The 19,848-nt window shown below is 46.8% G+C and overlaps 1 protein-coding gene across 5 annotated transcripts; it reads left to right on the top strand.

Annotated features, from left to right (window-relative positions):
- The first annotated feature begins 2,891 nt into the window (after nt 1–2,891).
- LOC133131259 (wolframin-like) lies at nt 2,892–18,665 on the top strand. 5 transcript variants are annotated; one of them, XM_061246537.1, is made up of 10 exons: nt 2,892–3,028; nt 4,517–4,813; nt 5,118–5,215; nt 8,023–8,079; nt 10,052–10,196; nt 11,081–11,248; nt 12,094–12,147; nt 12,550–12,671; nt 13,243–13,380; nt 13,634–16,280. In XM_061246537.1, the coding sequence occupies exons 2-10, from the start codon at nt 4,522–4,524 to the stop codon at nt 15,503–15,505; spliced, it is 2,946 nt and encodes a 981-aa protein (XP_061102521.1). In that variant the 5' UTR covers nt 2,892–3,028; nt 4,517–4,521; the 3' UTR covers nt 15,506–16,280. The 5 variants fall into 5 exon arrangements, with proteins under 5 accessions (XP_061102521.1, XP_061102520.1, XP_061102522.1 ...); XM_061246536.1 differs by having other exon boundaries at nt 5,115–5,215; XM_061246538.1 differs by lacking the exon at nt 12,094–12,147 and having other exon boundaries at nt 5,115–5,215; nt 13,634–18,665.
- Nucleotides 18,666–19,848: the final 1,183 nt, after the last annotated feature.

The following is a 19,848-nucleotide window of genomic DNA, read 5'->3' as shown; positions in this document are numbered from 1 at the left end:
TGAGAGGGGTGCGGTATGCCTAGAGGGGTGCGGTATGCCTAGAGGGGTGCGGTATGACTAGAGGGGTGCGGTATGCCTAGAGGGGTGCGGTATGACTAGAGGGGTGCGGTATGACTAGAGGGGTGTGGTATGCCTAGAGGGGTGTGGTATGCCTAGAGGGGTGCGGTATGACTAGAGGGGTGCGGTATGACTAGAGGGGTGCGGTATGCCTAGAGGGGTGCGGTATGACTAGAGGGGTGCGGTATGACTAGAGGGGTGTGGTATGCCTAGAGGGGTGCGGTATGCCTAGAGGGGTGCGGTATGACTAGAGGGGTGTGGTATGCCTAGAGGGGTGCGGTATGACTAGAGGGGTGTGGTATGACTAGAGGGGTGCGGTATGCCTAGAGGGGTGCGGTATGACTAGAGGGGTGCGGTATGACTAGAGGGGTGCGGTATGACTAGAGGGGTGCGGTATGCCTAGAGGGGTGCGGTATGACTAGAGGGGTGCGGTATGACTAGAGGGGTGCGGTATGACTAGCACAGGTAAATATGTGTGTGCTGCATGTGTGGAGTGGCTTTACTCCAGGTAAAGAGGGGTGGTGGAGTTCTGCTCTTTAATCAGGATTCTTCAACTTTATTTCTCTTCTGTATCATCTCTGATACTGACTGTGTATAAAATTCCCAATGCAACTTGCAAATATATTCTGGCATGGTTCTGAATTCTGTTTAATATTTAATTTTTAATAAAAAATAAATAAAGATTATGATTATTAATATGTGTTTATGAGTTTGTGTACTTCCCCAATATCATTTTTATCCTATCATTATGTTTTTTAAAGTACATTCCGTTTACATGAAGACACGCGGAGGTGCTTTACACGAGCACCAGCCATCCAACATCTAAGTACTTGTTTGATCTTAGCATTTCTCCATGAACAATATTATAAATTAGATGAGTCCAATGCTGGGTTTGCCTCCATGTTACTAAAGTAGGTGCAGGTGCTTTGTGCTGAGGTGTTGGTGGATTGAATGGGGATCTTCATCCTAGAAATATGTTTCATTCTGTGGAAAAGCAATATAGGAAAAAGAAGGATATATGCACACAATGTAACGTAGACTCCTGCACTGTATTGCTTTTGTTTCACCATAGGCATTCACTGTCTAGTTTAGTGGTGATCTTGGGTTTAAGTCATTAGCTTGACAGATTAATTGAATACACATTTTGATTGAAAATGGGTTACTATAGCTAATGCTAGCCAATGGTGCTCTGTTCACTAACTTTAGCTAACTTTTATTAGCATCAGTTAAGGTTATTCACTACCAAGCATTAGCGAGAGCAGATGCCATAAAGAGCAAAGAGTATGCGGGGTTTCATTCCAACCAATCACTGCGTCAGCTGATTCTTTTCCAATTTCAGGCATAACCGTCCAAAACACAGAATCATACAGGGTCACTCCACTGTATTACAGCCAAGAAACAAAGATCAGCCGATTGGTCAAAAGGTGGCACTATAGCGTTTGAGCTGCAGACATCTCTGCGGCTGCTACAGACACTCTCCTGTGTCTGCAGACACTATCCTGCTGCTACAGACACTCTCCTGCTGCTGCAGACACTCTCCTGCTGCTACAGACACTCTCCTGTGTCTGCAGACACTATCCTGCTGCTACAGACACTCTCCTGCTGCTACAGACACTCTCCTGTGTCTGCAGACACTATCCTGCTGCTACAGACACTCTCCTGCTGCTACAGACACTCTCCTGTGTCTGCAGACACTATCCTGCTGCTACAGACACTCTCCTGCTGCTACAGACACTCTCCTGTGTCTGCAGACACTATCCTGCTGCTACACACTCTCCTGCTGCTGCAGACACTATCCTGCTGCTACAGACACTCTCCTGCTGCTACACACTCTCCTGCTGCTGCAGACACTATCCTGCTGCTACAGACACTCTCCTGCTGCTACACACTCTCCTGCTGCTGCAGACACTCTCCTGCTGCTACAGACACTCTCCTGCTGCTACACACTCTCCTGCTGCTGCAGACACTCTCCTGCTGCTACAGACACTATCCTGCTGCTACAGACACTCTCCTGCTGCTACACACTCTCCTGTGTCTGCAGACATCTCTCCTGCTGCGTTTCAGCTGCATACTGCATGTTGATTGTACTCTTCAAGGGTTCTGAATTTCTATGTGTTTACACTAGGACTCGGAACTGTACTGTCCTCTCAGGTCTACTTTTGCACTTGTTCTTGTGATTGATTTGCACTTTGTTGTACGTCGCTCTGGATAAGAGCATCTGCTAAATGCCACGTAATGTAATGTAATGCATACATTACATCTTATCCCTCATATGCCCCTCCTCACAAGGAACTATTTTGCCTCAAGGACCCATAACTTTCTCCTACTTAGATTTTCCGTGAGGAATCTGCATGAAACGTGGTGTATGTGGTGTACATGTTATACGTGGTATACGTGGTGTACGTGGTGTACGTGGTGTATGTGGTGTACATGTTATACGTGGTATACGTGGTGTACATGGTGTACATGGTATATGTGGTATACAAGGATGGCCTGTAGCGTAGTGGTTAAGGCACATAACTGGGACCTGCAAGGTCAGTGGTTTGAATCCCGGTGTAGCCACAATAAGATCCGCACAGCCTTTGGGCCCTTGAGCAAGGCCGTTAACCCTGGGGAGGATTGTCTCCTGCTTAGTTTAATCAACAGTTTGTGGCCAATCGTGTGGCACAGAGCAGTGCATGGCCAATCGTATGGCACAGAGCAGTGCATGGCCAATCGTATGGCACAGAGCAGTGCATGGCCAATCGTATGGCACAGAGCAGTGCGTGGCCAATTGGATGGCACAGAGCAGTGCGTGGGCGGAACGATTGACAGTTCGAAAGAGCAGCTGGTTTAGCACTTCAGTAATTCAGAGCTATTTCTGTACCAAACTGTGAAACCAGGAATGGCGTTCTCACTAAACTTGTGAACAAAAAACAAAAAGATAAATCACTTTATATATGCAAGGCAACTACCTCCACAGGAAATATAAGTAAGTAAATGTTCAAGGTGATATAAATACCTAGATTCAGTGTGCATGTTGAAGAAATAGGTGTGTGTGTGCATTTGTGTCTTGTACTGTCAGCACGTTGTCCGGCAGGTTGAGTTTCTGTTGACACGATGATGAAGTGTTCTCACAGATTTTCCTAAAAATGTTTCTGTTCAGCAACAAAATGCCCTTTCTTAGACTTTTCAATGGAATATTAAAAATATTATTTTCTCTACCCTGTCCAAAAGTAGTGTTTGCCTGAGATAGAGTATGTGTGTGTGCATGTCTGTTTATGAGAGTGTATATGTGTGAGAAGGTGTATATACTGAATGTATAACTCTGTACAAGTTTATGAACAGTAGTTGGTGTGAATGAACAACTGAAAGGAAAGAAGTTTTAGTGTTAAAAGATATATTGCACACAATGTAATGTAAACTCTCGCACTTTACTGCTTTCGTGAAAAACATTTTGATTAATGTGTTTTCACTAAACTAACTATAGCTAACGCTAGGGTGCCCAATCATGCTCTGTTGACTAACTTTAGCCAACTTTAACTGTTATTAGCACCAGTTATGGTTATTAGCATCAGTTATGGTTATTAGCAGCAGTTATGGTTATTAGCAGCAGTTATGGTTATTAGCAGCAGTTATGGTTATTAGCAGCAGTTATGGTTATTAGCACCAGTTATGGTTATTAGCACCAGTTATGGTTATTAGCACCAGTTATGGTTATTAGCATCAGTTATGGTTATTAGCAGCAGTTATGGTTATTAGCATCAGTTATGGTTATTAGCAGCAGTTATGGTTATTAGCAGCAGTTATGGTTATTAGCAGCAGTTATGGTTATTAGCAGCAGTTATGGTTATTAGTGATCAAGCATTAGCTAGCGCAGGGTGCCCAATCATGTGCCAGGGAGGGCTGAGGGTATGCAGCTTTGAGTGAGTTAAAGTGTAGTCAGTATTTGGCTCAATGTCAGTGTTAGCACAGTTAAAGGTCCCATATGGTACACCTTTCCAGTGTTGTATTTTTAGTCCTGATATCCATAAGAAGAGTTGTGTAGTTTTAAGTACCAAAAACAATCTCTATCCATTCTCCAGTGCCTCTCATGAGCTTTGCCAAGAACAGGCTGATTTAGTGACTGTGTCTTTAAGGCTCATTAATATCAATGAACCTCAGTTCTGATTGGCTGGCCAGCTCAAACAAGCTGGAGCGCTGTCTGTCTCGAGCGCTTGGATTGGTTCCGGCTGTAAGGTGGAAGCAAATGAGCGTATCGTTGTGATGTCATAACTGCAAGTCCAAATGGCTCGTTACAATGCACATACAGATTGTGTGATTTATTTGGTGACTGTGTATTTTTGTTATAGCACCTTCAACTCCTTTATAATCGACATAGCAAGGGAAATGTCATTTTCCACAATATGGGAGCTTTAATTTGGTCAGTAACACCTTGGCAAGCTCTGACATTTCATTCCTGCCCCTCTCTCTTGGTCAGGTAAGATGGACAAGGACCCTTCACTGCCTACTGCGCCATCGCCAACTGCCCCCACTGGCCCACCCACCCCCCCCTCTGCTCCAGATCCTTCCCCCTCCACTCCGGATCCCACCCCCTCTGCTCCAGATCCCACCCCCACCCCCCCTCCCGCTCCCCCTCCCGCTCCCCCCCCGGCCCCGCAGCCCGCCCAGAGGCCCCGCCCCTCGGCGTTTGCGGCGCTGGCGAAGCACCTGCTGATGCAAGAAAAGATGAAGGCCTCAGAGGAGCCGCCTGCTGGCCTGGCCACTCCTCACACAGGTGGGGTATGAGTCCCTCCTCACACAGGTGGGGTATGAGTCCCTCCTCACACAGGTGGGGTATGACCTGCTCCTCACACAGGTGGGGTATGAGTCCCTCCTCACATAGGTGGGGTATGACCTGCTCCTCACACAGGTGGGGTATGACCCACTCTTCACACAGGTGGGGTATGAGTCCCTCCTCACACAGGTGGGGTATGACCCACTCCTCACACAGGTGGGGTATGACCTGCTCCTCACACAGGTGGGGTATAGGCTGGACTGGGGTGTGGTCATTGGAGTTTTTGTCTTTGTTGTGCCAGAAGAGCCTGTCAAACGGGAGGAGGAAGAGGAGGAGGAGGAGGTGCCATTTGAGGAGCTGGGAGAGAGGGCGAAGGCTGGAGATGCTAAAGCCCAAGCCAGCGTAAGTCACCATGGTTACCATCCCATAACCACAATCATCTTCACCATAGTTAAACTCCCCATAACCACAATCACCTTCACCATGGTTACCATCCCCATAACCACAATCACCTTCACCATGGTTACCATCCCCGTAACCACAATCACCTTCACCATGGTTACCATCCCCATAACCACAATCACCTTCACCATGGTTACCATCCCCATAACCACAATCACCTTCACCATGGTTACCATCCCCATAACCACAATCACCTTCACCATGGTTACCATCCCCATAACCACAACCACCTTCGCTATGGGTACCATCCCCATAACCACAATCACCTTCGCTATGAGTACCATCCCCATAACCACAATCACCTTCGCTATGGGTACCATCCCCATAACCACAATCACCTTCGCTATGGGTACCATCCCCATAACCACAACCACCTTCGCTATGGGTTCCATCCCCATAACCACAATCACCTTTGCTATGGGTACCATCCCCATAACCACAATCACCTTTGCTATGGGTACCATCCCCATAACCACAATCACCTTTGCTATGGGTACCATCCCCATAACCACAATCACCTTTGCTATGGGTTCCATCCCCATAACCACAACCACCTTCGCTATGGGTTCCATCTCCATAACCACAATCACCTTTGCTATGGGTACCACCTCCATCACCATTGTTACTGTCACCACTTTAGTGCCTTTAGTGCACTGTTGGGTAACGGGGCGCTGGGTAACAGTGGTTGGGTAAAAGGGTTTTGGGCAATGGGGCATTGGGTAAAGGGGTGTTGGGTAACTGGGTGTTGGGTAGCAGGGCATTAGGTAACAGGGTGTTGGGTAACACAGCATTGGGGAACGAGGCATTGGATAACAGGGCGTTGGTTAACAAGCCGTTGGGTAAAGGGGCATTGGGTAACAGTGTGTTGAGTAACTGGGCATTGGGAAACACAGCGTTGGGTAACTGGGTGTTGGGTAACGGGGTGCTGGTTAACAGGGCGTTTGGTAACTGGGCGTTGGGTAACTGGGCATTGGGTAACGGGGTGCTGGTTAACAGGGCGTTTGGTAACTGGGCGTTGGGTAACTGGGCGTTGGGTAACGGGGTGCTGGTTAACAGGGCGTTGGGTAACTGGGTGTTGGGTAACAGTGTGTGGGGTCTGGCTCTTCCTCGCTCGCGTGTGTCGCCGTGTCTAATTTTACCTCCTGGAAGATGAGCCTGCAGCGGGCTCTCACCCCTCAGCTCCAAAGGGTACATTCCCCACCAGCTGCTGGGTGGGGCAGGTGTCTGGCGTGGCCTGTGAGAGGGGAGGCGGGTTTAGAGGAAGCACTGGCAGCCGAGACACATGGATCCTGTCTGTGTGAGAACACAGGAATGCAGGGTATTGTACACTGTCAGGAGCAAGGCCTGCTCTGTGTCAATCTGCACTCAGTTCCCACTTCATCGGGTATTTATTAGACTGATTTTTTAGACTTTAGACTTATTGATCTTCTGCTGCTGTAGCCCATCCACTTCAAGGTTCAACCTGTTGTGTGTTGAACGATACTCTGCATACAGCTGTTGTGCCCACGGTTATTTGAGTTACTGTTGCATTCCCGTCAGCTTGAGCCAGTCTGGCTGCTCTCCACTGACCTATCCCATTAACTATGCATTTTCATTCACAGAACTGCTGCTCACTGGATGTTTTTTGTTTTCAGCACCATTAGCTGGAAACTCAAAATACTGTTGTGCATGAACATTCCTGGAAGATCTTCAGTTTCTGAGATACTCAAACCACCTCGTTTAGCACCACCATTCCAGAGTCAAAGTCACTTGGATCACATTTCTTCCCCTTTCTGATGTTTGGTCTGTCAACAAATGAACCTCTTAATGATACCTGCATGCTCTTATTCATTGACTTGCTGCCACATGACTGGCTGATTAGACATTTGCATTAATGAGCTGATGTACAAGTCTACCTAATAAAGTGCTCAGTGAGTATAGCTCAAAGGTTTTTTGCTGGGCAAAATGGTTCAGTCTGGGAGCTTTCACACCTACCATAGTGGGTTCCTTAAAGAACTAGAGCGGGTTCCCCTAAGACAAGCCAAAGAAGCCTTGAGCGTGTAGACATTCCCACCTGCAGTCCCACTGCTGACACTGTTGGCTTCAGAGACATGTTCTGGTGAACACTTTCCGCACTGTGAAGTGTAATGCTGCAGGTCTTCGGGCCAAACCCACTCCTGTGTGCAGATTAATATCACCAGGTCCCTCCCAGACTCTGTCAGCCATTGTGATTGATTTGCACTTTGTTGTACGTCGCTCTGGATAAGAGCGTCTGCTAAATGCCACGTAATGTAATGTAATGTAATGTAATTATAACTAACATAACATAACATAACATAACACAACGCAACGCAACCTACAGCCTAGTTTGCCCAAAGGTTAAATATTATTTAACACCATATCAAGCCTGGTCTTGAAAACCCCCAGTGTTTCTATCTCCACTACATGTACTATTCCACACATTGACCACTCGCTGTGTGAAAAAATACTTATCTGTAAAATACCTAATATCTGTATGAGATATTTCTCCTTTGCCAATTTCCATTTGTGCCCTCTCATTCTGCTAACCGAACTCACCCTGAAGAATCGCCTATGATTTACTTTGTTAATCCCTTTAATAAATTTAAAAGCCTCAATCAATTCCCCCCAAAGTCTACTTTTACTAAACTTAAAGAGATTAAGCATCTTAATTCTATCCTTGTATACATGGAATCAATCTGGTTGCCCTTCTCTGAACCTTTTCCAGTGCCTCTATATCTTTCTTATAGTGCGGTCCCCAGAACTGCACACAGTACTCCAACTGTGGTCTAAGAGTATTGTATAAGGTGAGTATAACTTCCTTGGATTTATACTCAATACCTCTGGCTAATACCTAGCATCCTGTTTGCCTTTTTTACTGCTACTGCACATTGACTAGGACCCGAAAGGCTTTGGTCAATTATTACTCCCAAGTATTTTTTTACTTGATAAATTTTATTTTATTTTATATTATATATTATACATCATGTATATATGTATTTTAGGAATCGGTATAGCTGCATATCGCAATTAAATGCATAACAACATGCAGAAATGGTCAAGAGGTTCAGCTGCTTTTCAGACCAAATGTCAGAATGGGGAAGAAATGTAATCTAAGTGACTTTGAGCATGGAATGATTGTTGATACCAGACAGGATGGTTTGAATATCTCAGAAACTGCTGATCTCCGGGGATTTTCACACAGTCTCCAGAGTTTGCAGAGAATAGAATGAAAAACAAAAATATCCAGCGAGCAGCAGTTCTGCAGGCAATAATAATAATAATAATAATAATAATAATAATAATAATAGATTTTATTTGTGGGCGCCTTTCAGAGCACTCAAGGACACCTTACAAGACACAGTAAAAACATCATACAAAAACTAATCAGTCAATAGCACCGACATGTTATATACAACACATATAAAATTATCAACATAAAACATAAAACTCATCAATCAGGGTCAGGTTAAATATGCCAGTGTGAAAAGGTGTGTCTTGAGTCTAGATTTAAAAGTGAGGAGAGTGTCAATGTTGCGAATGTCTTGTGGCAGAGAGTTCCAGAGGCAGGGGGCAGAACGACTAAAGGCTCTAGATCCCATGATGGTCAGGCGGGGGGCAGATGGTGTGGCAAGTAAGGAGGCAGAGGAGGATCTGAGAGTACGTGAGGGAATGTGGCTATGGAGGAGTTCAGACAGATATGAAGGTGCCATGTTATGAAGGGCTTTGAATGTGAGCAGCAAGATCTTAAAATCAATACGGGATTTAACTGGGAGCCAATGAAGTTGCTGGAGAACTGGAGTGATGTGATCAATGGAAGGAGTTCTGGTGATGATACGGGCAGCTGAGTTCTGGACCAGTTGAACTTTATGGAGACACTTGTGTGAAAGACCAAAGAGGATGGAGTTGCAATAATCAATACGGGATGTAACCAGGGCGTTGACAAGAATGGCAGTGCTGGTAGGTGTAAGTGATGGGCGAAGACGATTAATATTGCGTAAGTGGAAGTATGCAGACCGAGTAACATTATTGATGTGTTTTTCAAAGGATAATGTGCTGTCAAGGATGACACCCAGACTCTTAACCTGAGGGGAAGGGGAGACTGTGGAGTTGTCAATGGTGAGGGAGAAACTGTCAGATTTAGCCAAAATGGATTTGGTGCCAACGAGGAGAACCTCTGTTTTTTCACTGTTGAGCTTTAGAAAGTTGATTGAGAACCAGGATTTGATTTCCAGCAAGCAATCGGAGAGGGAAGTGGGCGGAAGAGCGGAGGTGGGCTCAGTGGACAGATAGAGCTGGGTGTCATCCGCGTAGGAATGAAACTGAATCCCATATTTCCTGAAAATATTGCCAAGGGGTAGGAGATAAATAATAAATAGGAGGGGGCCCAAAACAGAACCCTGGGGAACACCGGTGGTTACTGGAGTGGGCTGTGATTTCAGGTTTTTGAGTTGGACAAACTGAGTGCGGCCAGAGAGGTATGATGTAAACCAGACAAGAGAGGTGCCAGTGATTCCAAGTGATGTGTTGTTAATGAGAGAGGTCAGTGGATAAGGGCCAGACTAGTCAAAGCTGATTGTATATAAAGTAATTGGACAGTGATACACTTTTGTTTTGACTCTGAGGGTATTTACATGCATTTTGGGTAACCTGTGTAGGAATGACTAGCTATAATGCTATATATAAAACTAAAATACACATACATGATACACATATAAAAAAGTGTATGTAAACAGTATATCAAACTGAAAGTGGTCTGTGTGCTCCTTTGTGTTTCAGCTGGGACAGTATTACCTGAAGTTGCCAGATGAGGGCGATGTGGAAGCAAACAGCCGTAAAGCTGTGGACTGGTTGATCAAGGCTGCCAAACAGGGGAGCAAGAGAGCTGCAAAGCTACTGCGCCACTGCCTGACTTACAAGAAAGGTACAGTAAGCACGCACTACCCAACTAGCATACTACGCACATACATCAAGGGGGTGACATGGCTCAGGCAGTAAGAGCTGGTCAGCGCCTTGGGTGGTGGCCAGTCGCCGTCGATGTGTGAGTGCATGTATGAATGAAAAAAAAAAAAAATATATATATCCCCTCCGGGGTCACGTCTCCGGTTCCGTCTCTGCAACGACGTCAATCATTTGTTTACTGCGGTGTGTGATAGGCTCTGCAGCGACTAGCTAGTGATGCTTTTGTGAATATGCAGTGCTTCATATGTAATATTTTTATTATTTATATACATTAAACCACGATATAGGCTACATCTACCTAGCTAGATAGAATAAAAAAAACGATAGAATAAAAAAACAGCTATGGCTTATCTTCCTAGTTAGCGAGCGATCTATCCGTCTGGCTGTCTCACCTGCTACATGTTTCTCATTTTGCTAGCTAGGGAGCTACCTAAGTCATGCTATCTTAAACTGGAGGGAAATTAGCAATTTATGTTCCGCTAACTTACATACACTGGATGAATAAATGTTTATTGACAGAGTAATGACTAAGCATATGCCCGTTCACAAAAAGACACGCTAGCCAGTTGACACTATCGTACACATCAGGGGAACGTATCCGGAAACATGACCCCGGAGGGGATAAGTTTTGTAAGGGGGATAGAATTTGTTGTGGCAGTGACGTCCGTTCCATATCAAAGAGTTCAGTGGTCGCAGCTGGCATTCTTAAACAGGAAGTGGTATTCTCAGATAGGAAGTGGCATGGCAGCAGGTGTCATTCTCAGACAGGAAGTGGTATTCTCAGACAGGAAGTGGCATGGTTGCAGGTGCAGTTCCTGTAGAGGAAGTGTTATTCTCTTGCTGCAGGCATCACCGCACAGAATGAGGAGGAAATGAAGAAGCTGGCCAGTGAGAGCAGGTTTGAGCAGGCTGTGAGGAAGGCGGCCATGATGATGTACTGGAAGCTGAACCCGGACAAGAAGCAGAAGGTGGCCGTGACTGAGATGCTGGAGCATGTGCAGCAGGACAATTCAGGTGCAGCAGCGACATTAAACATATTAGCATTAAAATTGGAATTGGAATTAGCACAACCAATTAAAAACTATGTTGCACTTGCATTATTAGTAGCAGTAGTGGAATTAACATTCGTAAAAGCACCATTACCATTAGTAATGGATGTGTGAATTAGTCTTAGCATTAGCTTTAGTAATGGATGTGTAAATTAGTCTTAGCATTAGCTTTAGTAATGGATGTGTGTAGCAGTGTTAGCATTAGCTTTAGTAATGGATGTGTGGAGCAGTGTTAGCATTAGCATTAGTAATGGATGTGTGTAGCAGTGTTAGCATTAGCTTTAGTAATGGATGTGTGGAGCAGTGTTAGCATTAGCATTAGTAATGGATGTGTGAATCAGTGTTAGCATTAGCATTAGTAATGGATGTGTGGAGCAGTGTTAGCATTAGCTTTAGTAATGGATGTGTGGAGCAGTGTTAGCATTAGCATTAGTAATGGATGTGTGAATTAGTGTTAGCATTAGCATTAGTAATGGATGTGTGGAGCAGTGTTAGCATTAGCTTTAGTAATGGATGTGTGGAGCAGTGTTAGCATTAGCATTAGTAATGGATGTGTGAATCAGTGTTAGCATTAGCTTTAGTAATGGATGTGTGGAGCAGTGTTAGCATTAGCATTAGTAATGGATGTGTGAATCAGTGTTAGCATTAGCATTAGTAATGGATGTGTGGAGCAGTGTTAGCATTAGCTTTAGTAATGGATGTGTGGAGCAGTGTTAGCATTAGCATTAGTAATGGATGTGTGAATCAGTGTTAGCATTAGCTTTAGGAATGGATGTGTGATCAGCTGCACTGCTGATGCTTTCTCTGCAGGTGCAGCAGTGGCCGACCAGAAAAGAGTTCTGGAGAACATGGTCAGCAGCAAGAGTAAGACTGTGTGTGTGTGTGTGTGAGTGTGTGTGTATGTGTGTGTATGCGTGTGTGTGTGTGTATGTGTATGTGTGTGTATGCGTGTGTGTGTGTGTGTGTATGTGTGTATATGTGTATATGTGTGTGACTGTGTCTATGCCTATGTGTGTGTGCGTGTGTGTGTACGTGTGTTTGTGCGTGCGTGTGTATGTGTGTGCGTGTGCCTCAAAGCTTTTGTTCATGCATGCAAGTGTGTATGTGGGTCTAAATGTGGGTGCGTGCCTGTGTGTATGTGTATATTCAAGTGTTCGTGCATGTATGCGTGTGTGTATATCTAAGTATGTGTGCATTCATGTGTGTGTGTGTGTGTGTGTATATAAGTGTGTGTGTTTCTAACTGTGTGATGGTCTTGTTCCTCAGCTGGTGAATATGTGGGTTTGGAGGATTTTGTGGAAATCACCAAAAACTTCACACAAGGCATTGCCCCATCCCCCACACTAGACAGCAGCAGAGAGCATGGGGAGAAGAGCCTGGATGAGAAGGTGAAGTTTGGTTAATTAACGATGGACACTTCTCTGTATCAGAGCTACAGATAGTATTCTTTTTTTTTTAGTTTCTCTGCTTTTGGCACAGATCAAATATTTTTTCTTGTGATTTTGGTTATAGTGAGAACATTGCCATGGTAACAGACGCAAAAGTTGGAACATTGCAGTCTGCAGCAAACCAGACCTTTACATTCTCAGTCAGCAGTAAAACCCTTGTTGATTCCTGAATTTCACAAATATTCACCAGATCCTGTAATGTAATTGCTTGATTTGATTGTTAATATTTCTATAAAAATTCTCTACAGAGTTCAAGAGTTTCACATCATTGTTTGAGTTAGTCGGCATAGCTTACCCACAGTGCAGTGTAGTGAGAGCAGTGGGAGTGGCTTACCCACACTGCAGTGCAGTGAGCAGTGGGAGTGGCTTACCCACATTGCAGTGCAGTGAGCTGTGGGAGTGGCTTACCCACAGTGCAGTGAGCTGTGGGAGTGGCTTACCCACAGTGCAGTGAGCAGTGGGAGTGGCTTACCCAGAATGCAGTGCAATGAGCAGTGGGTGTGGCTTGCAGGAGGAGCCTGACGGCCTGAAGGAGTCAGCCTATCACAGGATGCTGAAGTCGGACTGGGGAGTGGGCGGGGCCGGCCTGCTGAACGCCAACAGCCGCTCTGCCATGACCCGTGCTTTCAACATCAAGTCCCACTTCCTGGTACAACACAGCTTCTCTCTCTCTCTCTCTCTCTCTCTCTCTCTCTCTCTCTTTCCTCATCTTTCTCTTCCTGGTAAAGCACAGCCTCTCCCTCTCCCTCTCTTTCCTCATCTCACTCTTCCTGGTTAAGCACAGCCTCTCTCTCTCCCTCTCCCTCTCTCTCTCTCTCTCCCTCTCTCTCTCTCTGTCTCCTCATCTCACTCTTCCTGGTACAACATAGCCTCTCTCCCTTTCCTCATCTCCCCCGTCCCAGATCCTGCAGTACCCCGTCCAGGTGCTGGTGCAGCTGAAGGAGCACCTGATCGACTGGGCGTCCCGCGCCGGCCTGCAGTGGCTGAGCACCATCATCCCCACGCACCACGTCAACGCTCTCATCTTCTTCTTCATCATCAGCAACCTCACCATCCATTTCTTCGCCTTCATCATCCCCCTCTTTGTCTTCTACCTCTCCTTCGTGTCCATGCTGATCTGCACACTGCGGGTGTTCCAGAACAGCAAGGCGTGGGAGAACTTCCGGGCGCTGACCACGCTGCTCTCGCGCTACGAGCCCGGGCTGGACCTGGAGCAGGCCGAGACCAACTTCGGCTGGAACAACCTGGAGCCCTACCTCTACTTCCTGCTGTCCGTCTTCTTCGTCATCTTCTCCTTCCCGCTGGCGGACAAGGCCTGGATCCCCTGCTCCGAGCTGGCCATGGTGGCCATGTTCTTCACAGTGGCAAGCTGCATCAGCCTGAGACGCTCGGCAGGGCTGTACATGCGCCGGGCGCTGGTGGTGGAGGTGGCGTCCACGGCCTGCACCCTGATGGCTCGCCTCCCCGAGAGCATGGCGCTCGCTCGCTCGCTCGGGGTCACCTTCGTCACCCTGCCGCTGGGGGAGTGGGTGGAGCTGCACGTGAGCGTCCCCTGCCTGCTCTACCTGTACCTGTTCTACCTGTTCTTCCGCATGGCGCAGATGCGTGGGTTCCGGGGCACCTACTGCGTCCTGGTGCCCTACCTGGTGTGCTTCACCTGGTGTGAGTTCGCAGGCGTCCTGCTGCAGAGCGCCACAGCGGTGGGGGTGTTGCGCACGCTGGTGGCCTGCTTCCTGCTGCTGTTTGCGCTGCCGGTGCTGGCCCTGGGGCTGGCGGCCGTGCTGCTGGTGCAGGCGGGGCGCTGGCTGCTGGAGCTGCAGCTCACCCGGCTGCTGGTGACGCTGGCGGTGTGCGCCGTGCCGGTGACTCTGCGGCTGTGGACCCGGTTCAGCCTGTCTCCGCTGGACGTGCTGCGAGCGCTGGCCCGCAGCAGCGCCGTGAAGCTGCTGCTGTTCTGGGCGTCGGCCGCGCTGCTGTTCTGCTGCGTGTACGTGCTGCGGGCCGAGGGCCTGAGGGCGCGCGAGTCCTCGCTCTCCTGGCAGCAGTACGGCCAGGCCTGCGGGCCTCCGGCCTGGCGGGAGAACGGTCTGGCGCACACGCAGATCTTCTGCAGCCACCTGGAGGGCCACCGGGTCCACTGGGCCGGCCGCATTCTGGCCGTGGCCGTGTCTGAGACGGAGAACGGGCCGCAGGCCGTCATCAACCTGCTGCCCAGCTTCGCCGGAGACTGGCTGCGCTGCCTGTACGGGGAGGCCTATCCCGACTGCGGGAACGCCACTGCCCCCGCCGGGAACGCCACTGCCCCCGCCGGGAACACTAGTACCTGGAACTCCAGCGCAGGGAACGCCACTGCGCTGCAGGAGCAGCAGGAGCAGCGGGATCTCTGCCGGCTCAAGGCGCTGACTCGGCACGACTGCCACGTGAAGCGCTTTGACAGCCATCGCTTCCTGGTGACGGTCAGCGCGCTGCCAGAGGAGGGGGCGGGGCTGGGGGCGGAGCCTGTGCCGGACATAGTCCTGCGGGCCAGTGGAGAGTTCCGGCAGGTTCTGCTGAGCCTGGAGCTCGGGGGGGTGGTGGAGTTCAGCGCTGTGCTGGAGAGCCGTCTGGGCAGCACAAGCCCCGCCCTGCAGCTGCAGGCCATCCAATCACGCGCCCTCGCTGCCCAGACGCAGCACAAGATTGAGCCCGACTGGAGGGGCGGCGTGCTCCGAGCTGTCAAATTCGCCTTCGACTTCTTCTTCTCGCCAATCCTGTCGGCCCGGATTCGTGAGTAGGGGCCGGACTTAGATCATGGACTCTGCACTGTCTGCTAATGTTGCCCTGCTGCTTTGGATAAACGTTCCGCTAACTGTTTTCTAACTGTTCCGCTAACTGCTCAAATAATTTTTTGGAGGCTCCAAGCTCCTGGCTTTTAGCCCCTAAAAGGAACATTTAATGGATTGGAATTTCCTTAAAGGTCACTGACCTCGACTGACTTCTGGTTCAGACAAAGAACACGGAGAAAGCCCCAAGCCTGTCTGTGAGGGGAGGTCTACAGGACAACCCCTTTAAATAAGGCTGGTTTTGGGGTTTTCTGAATCCTTCAAAAAAAATCTATATATTATGTATTGTTTTTATGAAGGGACAATGTTTACTATTTTTGAAACAATGTTTGAAAGATACTCCTAGGTCACTGAATTTCAGAACATACAATAGATAGACTATTCTAGAGAATCTTACTTCAACTTGAGCATGTTGTATGTGAGTGCTGTCCCTATCAGTGTGAGTCTCTTCCTAATGAGGTCATCAAAGTGTGCAGCACTCTGATAAGGCCATAATCATGGGTACAGGGTTCTGCTACTGGCCCATACAGTGGAGAATCTGCAAATTCACATCATGAATAAAAGCATCCCCTTTCTGACCAGTTACCAGTGTCATTCTCACCACCAGCCCAGAGTTACTCTCTCAAGCCTCCCATCAAAGCCTCCCTGTAAAGTCTCTTTTTTGTGCATTCAAAATGTTTGATTAGCCACAGGGTAAAGAGCTATAATTAAATACATGTTCAGCCCATTCTTTTTAGATATTCTCTTTTTGTTTGGTTGCCCACTGATAGGTTGTGCTGCTGAATGGAATGCCATGATATTCAGTCAAACAGGAGTTTGGGACCACTGTCAGTGAGTACTTCATGAATTCTCCGCTGGCAACTGTAACAGCCTGTGAACGCTGCCTCTAGCCAGCTACGAGTCTTTCAGTCCTCGCTTTTGGAATTTTCCCCAATTCTGACCGATCAGCTGTAACATTCTATAAAAAATGCACGTAGGTCATTGGTACTACGACATAGTTTTTTTCGAATTGCAGAGGTAGCTAATGTTAGCTAGCCCAGGTATTTGCTTACGGCCTAACCTATTAAGCTAACGTGACCCAGTTTAACCGAGAAAGCTGGACCAGACCAGCGAATCTGGGTACTTTGACCTACACACCACTTCTTGGCTAAATTAGCTACATCTTTGACAACAATATCCAATTTTTTATTTATTATATTTTCGACAAGCTGAAACTCTTTTGAGCATTTCCATACTAAGTTCACATTTTTACAATAAGTAGTTTTTGAGAACGAGAGCTTTGTTTGACACCAACGCTCTATCGCCAAGTCCAGCCGCACGCCAAGTTTAATCACTTTAATCACTTTATAACACACCGGATCAATCGATAGCTACCTAGCTCCGTGTCTTGTAGCTGTATAATTTGTATAGATATATCGATTACCTCAACCCCACTAACGTTAGGAGCTAGCTAGCGCTGTGACATTACATGTCATTTGGCTGATGCTTTTATCCAAAGCGAATTACAGTTGGGCGGCACGGATGGTGCAGTGGGTAGCACTGTCGCCTCACAGCAAGGAGGTCCTGGGTTCGAATCCCCGTCGGCCGGGGCCTCTCTGTGCGGAGTTTGCATGTTCTCCCCGTGTCTGCGTGGGTTTCCTCCGGGTACTCTGGTTTCCTCCCACAGTCCAAAGACATGCACGTTAGGCTGATTGGAGAGTCTAAATTGCCCGTAGGTATGAGTGTGTGAGTGTGTGTGAGTGAATGGTGTGTGTGCCCTGAGATAGACTGGCGACCTGTCCAGGGTGTATTCCTGCCTTTCGCCCAATGTATGCTGGGATAGGCTCCAGCCCCCCTGCGACCCTGATCAGGATAAGCGGGTTCAGATAATGGATGGATGGATGGAATTACAGTTGATTTTGACTAAGCAGGAGACAATCCTCCCCTGGAGCAATGCAGGGTTAAGGGCCTGGGTTAAGGGCCTTGCTCAAGGGCCCAACGGCTCTGTGGATCGTATTGTGGCTACACCGGGGATCGAACCTACGACCTTGGGAGTCATGTACCTTAACCACTACGCTACAGGCCGCCCCTTCTTGAATATAATGCCATGGCTGGTGTCAAACATCAGTGTACCGCCAGACTTGGCGATAGAGCAGGTGTAGATACAGACTGGCTCTGCTGTCAAACAAAGCTCTTTCTCATAAACTACTTATCGTAAAAATGTCCACTTAGGATCAAAATTCTCAAAAGACTTTCAGCTTGTCGGAAATATAATATCACCACTGTCCACAGAAGAATTCATGAACCGAAATACAGAGGTTACACTACAAGATGCAAACCACTGGTTACCTGCAAAAACAGGATGGCCAGGTTACAGTTTCCCAAGAATTACATAAAAAAGCAACCACTGCTCTGGAAAAAGGTCTAGTGGACAGCTGAGAAGAAGATGAACTTATATCAGGGTTATGGCAAGAGCAAAGTATGGTGGAGAGAAGGAACTTCCCAAGATACAAAGCATACCACCTCATCTGTGAAACAGGTTGGTGGGGGTGTTATGGCCTGGGCATGTATGGCTGCGGAAGGTACTGGCTCCGTTATCTTCATTGATGATATAACTGCTGATGGTAGCGGCAAAATTAATTCTGAAATTTATAGACACATCTTATCTGCTCAAGTCCAAGTGAATGCCTTAAAACTCATTGGCTGGTGGTTCTTTCTACAGCAAGACGATGATCCCAAACATACTGCTAAAGCAACAAAATAGTTTTTCAAAGCTAAAAATGGTCCATTCTTCAGTGGTCAATCACCAAATCTGAACCCAATTGAGCATGCCTTTCATATGCTAAAAAAAGAGAACGCTAAAACATGGCTTCAAAGGTGGCTGCAATACAGGCCTGGCAGAGCATCATCAGAGAAGACATCCATCAACTAGTGATGTCAATGAATTGCAGTCACTGTATGCAAAGGATATGCAACAAAATACTAAACAATACTACTTTAATGTACATAGCATTGCTGTGTCCCAAACATTAAGGTGCCTTGAAATGGGGGACTATGTATAAACACTGCTATAATTTCTACATGGTGAAACCAAAATATGTAAAACTTTCCTTTATTAAAATCTGGCAAAGTGCACTTTAGCCACAAGTGATTATTACGCATCTAAAATTGTGGAGTACAGAGGGAAATAAATTAATGATGGCTCTTTGTCCCAAAAGTTATGGAGGGCACTATATCACGGCAGGTGAGGGCATAATAAATCTAAATCTCAGCTTCCAAGTTTATCAAGCAGGGCGACTGAAAAAACACTGCACCACCTTTTAATGGGGCAGTGTATTTTGAGAGCGAGAGACCGGGGGCAGGGCAGTTGTTCATAAACAACCTGTAACAGCGAGCGATTACCTGAACTAGATGAAAAGCAAACTTGTTAACACTCCAAGTGCGGCATCTGGATTCCCCTTACTGAAGCATAAGGACTGTCAATGCTACGGACTGAGGAAAACGTTAGGAGAGGTAGAACCAGTTAACCTCGCATTGCCGCACTCACGTTTGTAACGTCTTCGGTCTTGAAATCTATCGTTAATATCTCTTGCTGGTGCTATCATTCATTCGTAGCAATGTTTTTGTATTTTAGAACTGGCTGGTTTAACAAAGTGTTGTTTGCCTACCTCTAACCTTTTCTCCTTCTTTGGAAAAATACATATTTAATTTAGGTTTTTTGATCTCTCGCTCTGACATAATTGTATTGTTCTAGCGCTTTGAGCTAGGTTAAGAACATTGCCCTTTATCCGAATTGATTGCACTGTCCAGGCTACATAGTGACCTGTATTTGTCTTGATTCAATGTATTAACAGACAACTCATTCTCTTGCAGTTCTTGACTCTCTGAAGTCCTGAAGTTTTTTATTTTCCAGGCAAAAAAATATTCGGGGCTGGGCTCAAAACATTAGGCCCTAACGACCCTAATTGCCTGCTTTAGTCATTTGAAAAATAGCCTCTTTATACAGAAACACATTGCAGATTAGCGAGATGTGTGTTTGAGACATTAACACCGTGTTATGTGTACACTTTGGCCCAGATGTGGAACGGGGGATATTTTAGACATGTACTGACATTTCTGACAACCATCCGGGTTTACAGTAGTTGGTAATGGGGCTTGAGGGGGGTTTGTGGTTTAAGAAATGCACTAAAGCAGCTTACACAGTGATATTATTTCCATGTTTCCATGTGGACACGTTCATTTTATAGAGTTTATTAATAATTCTAAACCAAAGGTAATTTTTTATATCAAGTCAGTGCTTCCTCTTTTGAGGTTAC

This window comes from Conger conger, chromosome 6 (genome assembly GCF_963514075.1).
Source record: "Conger conger chromosome 6, fConCon1.1, whole genome shotgun sequence".
NCBI classification, from domain to species: Eukaryota; Metazoa; Chordata; class Actinopteri; order Anguilliformes; family Congridae; genus Conger; species Conger conger.
This window is presented reverse-complemented; position numbering and strand designations above follow the sequence as displayed.